Source organism: Aethina tumida, chromosome 5 (assembly GCF_024364675.1).
Source record: "Aethina tumida isolate Nest 87 chromosome 5, icAetTumi1.1, whole genome shotgun sequence".
Taxonomy (NCBI): Eukaryota; Metazoa; Arthropoda; class Insecta; order Coleoptera; family Nitidulidae; genus Aethina; species Aethina tumida.
In genome coordinates, this window is record NC_065439.1 from 4,232,442 (window position 1) to 4,238,812 (window position 6,371).

At 36.1% G+C, this 6,371-nt stretch overlaps 1 protein-coding gene across 1 annotated transcript; it reads right to left on the reverse strand.

Moving 5' to 3' along the window:
- Positions 1 to 2,733: 2,733 nt before the first annotated feature.
- On the reverse strand, positions 2,734 to 4,939 carry LOC126265564 (uncharacterized). The gene is made up of 3 exons (XM_049967401.1): positions 4,694 to 4,939; positions 3,285 to 3,880; positions 2,734 to 3,223 (listed from the first exon to the last, which is right to left on the reverse strand). Exons 1-3 carry the CDS (start codon positions 4,937 to 4,939, stop codon positions 2,734 to 2,736), a joined length of 1,332 nt encoding a protein of 443 aa, XP_049823358.1.
- Positions 4,940 to 6,371: the final 1,432 nt, after the last annotated feature.

A 6,371-nucleotide genomic window follows, 5' to 3' on the forward strand; every position in this document is an offset into this window, starting at 1 on the left:
AAATTAAAACTCAAGAATAAACTTCACCATTTTAAAAAGTGATGTTTTAGTTAGCAATTCATTCTGTTATATAAAAGAATCGTATAATAATTATCTCATAAAACTTCTCGACGTCTTATCAGTTCAACAGTTGGAACTAAAGGGATTGAGTCGTACTAGCTATTAAATTAATACCCGAGAGTAAATTGGCACATTCACCATTTTAAAAAGTGATGTTTTAGTTAGCAATTCAGTCTGTTATATTAAAGATTCGTATAATAGTTATCGCATAAAACTTTTTGACGTCTTATCAGTTCAACAGTTATATAATTATATAATTATAAACAATTATATAATTTTAAATTCAAAGTAATAAATTAAAAATAATAAAATATACTTGTTTTATTAACTTATACTATTTATTATTTTAATACTTTTTAATAATTATGGACAAAAGATGAAATATGTTAAACAAATTATAACTTTATATATTACGACAGATAACCAATTTTATCATAAGGTCAAACTTTAGAACATCCATTTTTATATCTTTCCATATTCTTCATGAGAATCTGAGTCGATACAATTCTATGTGTACCTAAACCAAATTTATCTGGGATGCTGAATTCTTGGAAGGATGACTTGTCTGAGTGGTTTCCTTTATATTTCAGTTTTAGTAACATTGAAGCTAAAATATTTCAAAAACGGCTGTGTTAATCAAAATTAATTAAGAACATCTTTTTTTCAAAATTGTGCAAAATATATGAAAAACTCAATGGTTTAAAAAAATATTCAGTGGCGTAGATAATAAGGCGAGTAAAGGGGAGACCCCCCCAGAGTCTACGCCACTGAAATAATATGGAAACAATTCATTACATTAAACTGAAGGTATATATTTTAGGATAACACGTACCAAATTTAAACTCGATGGGACGAAATGTTACAGAGATATGAAAAAAAAAAAACAATTTTTGAAATTTAATTTTGAGGGACTGTAATTTCTTCATTTGTTCCAAGTGCCCCCAAAATGTCCATTTATTTTAGAAACATCTAGTATATCAATTCACAATTAATTAGTAAGTAAGTATTTAGTAAGGACACATTGGTACCATATTTGGGCCCCACAGCAAGAGACAGATGCTAATCTCCACTTAATCACTGTCACATAATAAATCAATTTAACAAGAAAATATCTCTTTCCTCGTTGGACTTTCATGTGAATCAAAGTAAATTAGGAAATCTTTGGTATTAATTATTATGTAATAACAATTTAAATTACCCCAAAGGAATAAAATAGAATTAATGATCAAAATGAATTTGTATGTATTTAATTAAAATAAATTTGGTATAAGATACAATTCTTTGTTGGTTTCGTATTTACTAAAAATTTAATTTGTGAATTTTACAATCAATAAAAAATCTTTTCAATTTTTTTATCTGTACATAACAAACATATAAAATGAATTGAATCATTGAAATTATTAAAATTCATAAGGTTTTAATATTATTATTACATTATTTCATTCTCTATGACTTTATGATTTGATAACAATTGAAACTTGGAAAATAATTATGAATTTGGTATAAAGAACAATTCTTTGTTGGTTTTGTATTTGCTAAAAATTTAATTTATATAGTAAAAGATGTTTTCAATTTTTTTATCTATACATTATATATTCATAAAGTTTTATTAGTATTATTATATTATTTTATTCTCTATGATTCTATGATTTGATAACAATTATGTCTTTGAAAAAGTGTATACAGAAAAAGTATATACAGTTGAACAGAAGAAAATAATATTTCATTAAAATATTTTGTGTTATTTGAAAATTTTGTTATGATTGAGACTGAAAGTTAACAAGTAGTGAATCAAAGTAAACTCGGAAATAATATTGAGCATAGTGAAATAAGTATAAAATGTAATATTAATTATAATATATTAATAATTTAAAGGCGAATTAACAATCACACTGAATTTGTAAATATTTTATTGGATATTTAGGAACAATTATTTATATATATATATATATATATATATATATATATATATATATATATATATTATATCTATATAATATTAATAATTCAAAGTTACCTTTTTTATATTATTATATTAATTTTTAATTTCCACTTAATCACTTCCATTAATCACTTCCTAGGGACCTTGTATCCGAATGGTCGAGAACTGTTGTCATCCATGAAGAGTTTCTTTGTTGAATTCGTTCTGTATGTTTTTGTCTCCTCTTTGGTTATTACGCGATGATCTTTTGTCCGCACAAAGTTCATCGACGTCAAACGAATGGGATCTGTTTTTTCCAGAACCATTTGTTTAATTTTCTCGAAATTAATAAACTGAGAAGCGCTGTATGTTAAGGCGATCCCTTTCACCTTACAAACATGTTCGATACACTGCTTCGTCGTTGACCACACCGAGTATGCGTAATTTTTCGGTCCGTCCGAAACAAATTCCGTGATGTAGGAACCGATACCGTATACCTCCAACTCATCGGTCATATCCCCAATGAATTTTCTAGTCGGGGGATCTGGAAAAAGGTTGTTTGACACATAGATAACGGAATCGGTATCGTAGTATAAAACACGTGTATCCAACATCTCTAGATATTCGTACCACTTCAAACGGGCCTGTGCTGTAACAAAAGCAAACAATTACCACATTCACAGTGGGCAGAGATTCCACAGCCTCGTCGGCGTACTCCCAGTTGATTACAACAGTTTGTTCATTAACAGGAGTTATACTGTTGACATTCTTCGACGGATGCGCAGGAGATCAAAGCATTCCTGAGGATCGTTGACGATGGTTGTTTGGGGTTGGTTTTCGCGTTGTCCACACTTTCCCCAGAACGAATTCAGCATTAGTTTGGCGAGGGATCGAAGATCAGGGTTATTTTCGATGCGTTCCGGTGTTAGTTTCACTTTTTCAGCTTCTTCAAAATCCACCAGATATTGTTGCTGTTTGACTACATCGTTTACGCAATCCGCGGGCCAGCCGGAGGCTTCCTGTTTAATTTTGATGAATTTATTCATCATTTCTGTAAATAAACCCAACTGACCCACCGCATGGTTGTACTGACGCGTTTCGTAAGTCCACACTTCAAACACTTCCACAATCCTGTAGCCTTCTTCCATTGCTTTAAGTACTTCTGCAATTACCCATGTCCTTGTGAACGACCGCTCTTCCTCCGTATGGCAACACTCACGTTGTTGTGAACTTTCACCACAGCTGTTGCAAAGAGCGAACGTTAACTTTTTCCTTCATCCTGACAGGGAGAACGGATTGGTACAATTGCGTGGGTGGTAAAATTTTACATTTCACCATGCCATCTACGGTGGATAAATCAATGTCTTGGGCTGCAGATCCTACATGAATTGTGGGGTGTCCTAGAGGAAATCGGCCGTACTTGCACACAAAAGGGTACAACGAGCATACATCGATGTATTTGATGCGCTCACCCTCGTTACATTTGTAGTATGTAACAGTGTTTCCGGTTCGTCCTCCATAAAAACCGTCACGAGGATTCAATGGTGATGTTTTCAACACGGGATAGTTTTCCACAAAATCACGCACTTCACAACTCTGTTTTAATAATGTGCGGAAGCTACATTCCCACATTTCGATGACTTCAAATCCTAAGTTGCGAAGTCGAGCCGTTTTAATGGTGGTGGCCTCGTAACGATTTCGCATGGTATCCGTTTTACCTCCTCCAATCGATGTGTCTCGGTGAAATTTGAAACAGCTGGTGCATCCGTGGAAGTAACAACCGTGAAACTCGAATACCTGTTGCTGCTCCTCATTAAAGCCGTCAAGTTTGAGTCCTCCTCCTACTATGTGTTCTGGACATGTACCGGCGTGGTGTATGGTGATTCCTCGTACGTTCTCCTCCCACAACAACCATTGTAAAGCGACAACCGATTGATTATCAGCCAGTCGGTAACCACCACAGGGAATAACGGCGATTGTATCGGCTTCCAGATAGTTTCGAGCAAACACCTTATTACACGCTGATGCTATTGTTGTTGCTTCGGTGAATCAAACCTTACACTCGTTAAGAAGCATCGACCTAAATGAAAGACAGGCTCACATTAGTATTTCCACGTCCGACTTGCAATATGCGACGATTTCCTCCTGGAAATTAAAAACATCATTCTGATGCTCTTGATGCCAGTTTAAAAATGTATGTCGGTCCTCGGGTTTCATTTGATTCGGACCGTAAAATTCAGCAGACGATAAAGGACCCACGTATTGCTGATTTTCCAGGGTATTAAACAAGTGTGGAAAATACCCCTTCTTAAAGTTTCCAGCAAGACCGAAAGCTTTAGGTAGCTTTGCCAGAGCCATTGGAAAATAATTCAGCGAGTCCAAAAATCGCACATTTCCCACCTAAGTTTGGCTTGATGTCTGTTTTGGTGAGAATATAGTTCAGGATGAACTGATGCGCAATCACAGTCACTCTTTTGAAAATTTTCCTTTGATTCAGCACAAAGTTCATAAAATTTTCAATAGGGTTGTTGATAATTACGTGGGTCCTTACGCCGCATTTCCGTAATGACTTGCTACCAGGTTTTATGTCGATCGATTTTAAAACCTTTTTATCGATTTTGTCGACAATGTCTTTCTTGAATGAAATTTTTGATTGGTGTTGGTACGATGGCCCATTCCGAGCTTCCTTTTTATTTTCATTCCCGTTGTTACAAGCCACGCGGCTGCTTTTTCACCCAAATTAGCGTTCTTGGATTTTACACGGTTCCACGCCTCGTTTTCCACAACCAAGTTTGCCTTGTGTCTGTCCTGCAACGATTTATTTTCCTCGTAGGCAATGTCGTGTCGTTTACAGGCTTTGTCCAACTCGTTGATACCTGTATCACCTCTCGCAAGTCGTTTTTTCAATTTCGTACCAGGATCACAGTACTGATAAAATGGTAGATGTAATTGTAACATTGAAATGAAATTTCAGCACTCTGTACATCATATTTATCACCGATGTTTCCAAACAGTGAGGTAATTGGAAAAAAAAAATTATTTGTAGCGTATATTTTTAATATTAATTTTTTTTTCCTCAATACAATATAAATAATAAATAAAATATTATTTATTTCGTCTTTTTGCATCGAGGACTTAGCCACCGCCTCTGCTGCCACCACCTCTGCGTCCTCCGCTGCCGCATCTGCTTCCGCCTCCCTCCTTAATCTTTGGTGACGTTCACCCTCGCGACGTCTAAAGGCCTTTCTTTCCCCACGGTGGATACCGGATGATCGGCAGATTCTCCGTCCTTGTGTAAAAATCGGTGTCAAAAAAGGAAGGGCCGCCGCAATCGTCGTCCCAATTTTCCTATATAAGAAAATATATGTTTAATAAGTAATTTGTTATAATATAATAAGCTAAAAACTCACCTCAATCAAGTTTGTCCTGGCTGCCATATTGCCAATGATTTTAAGAATTAAATAAAAATTGTAGACTGACTAATTTCAGTGCTATCTGAGTTTAGTGTGATTTAGAAAAACAAAAACAAATCGATGAGCTCATAAAGATGGTGAATGAGCTCAAGGCAGCGCAACAAGAGGCGCAAAGAGTACAACCCCCCGCAACCCTAACCAACTCGGCACTCCCAAAAGATGACATTCAAAGCGTGGCGTCTCCATCATACGCCAAGGTTACAGCCTCGCCAGCCTACCACGCAAAAATTCCCCCAATTGTGATGGAAAACAACGAGGACTGGAATAAAACCAGAACCATAATGAAAGAAAATGAAATTAAGGTGGCAAAAGCCAAAAACATTGGCCAAACCACCAAAATTTACGTACAAAATTCGGAGGACTACAGAAAACTTACCAGAGTTTTACAAAACAAAGGTAAGTCATTCTACACGTACAGACTCCCTGAGGAAAAGCAAATCTACGCAGTCATCGGAGGACTGCCAAAAAATACTGAAACCGAAGAAATCAAAGATGACCTGACTAAGCAAGGTATCGACGCCCACTCCGTCACCAGGATGACGAACATGAAGACACAACAACCAATGCCGATGTTCCTAGTCAAGACGAACAGCAAAGAAGTCTTCCAAATAAACAGACTCTTCGACCTAGTGGTAAAGGTCGAGTCAAAAAATAAGTCAACGGCCCCAGTGCTACCGGTGCCAAAAGTTTGGACACACTCAGTCCAGATGCACATTCCCGCAAAAATGCGTAAAATGTGCAGGCGAACACCCATCAAACGAATGCAAGATGGAAAAAACGCAAGAGGGGAGAAATGCTAAATGCATCAACTGTGGGCAGACCGGCCGCCCGGCAAGCTACAGGGGATGCCCAAAATACCCCTTAAACATCAAAAAAGATATTCCCAAGGAAAAAGGGAACAAAAAAGAATCGCCCAC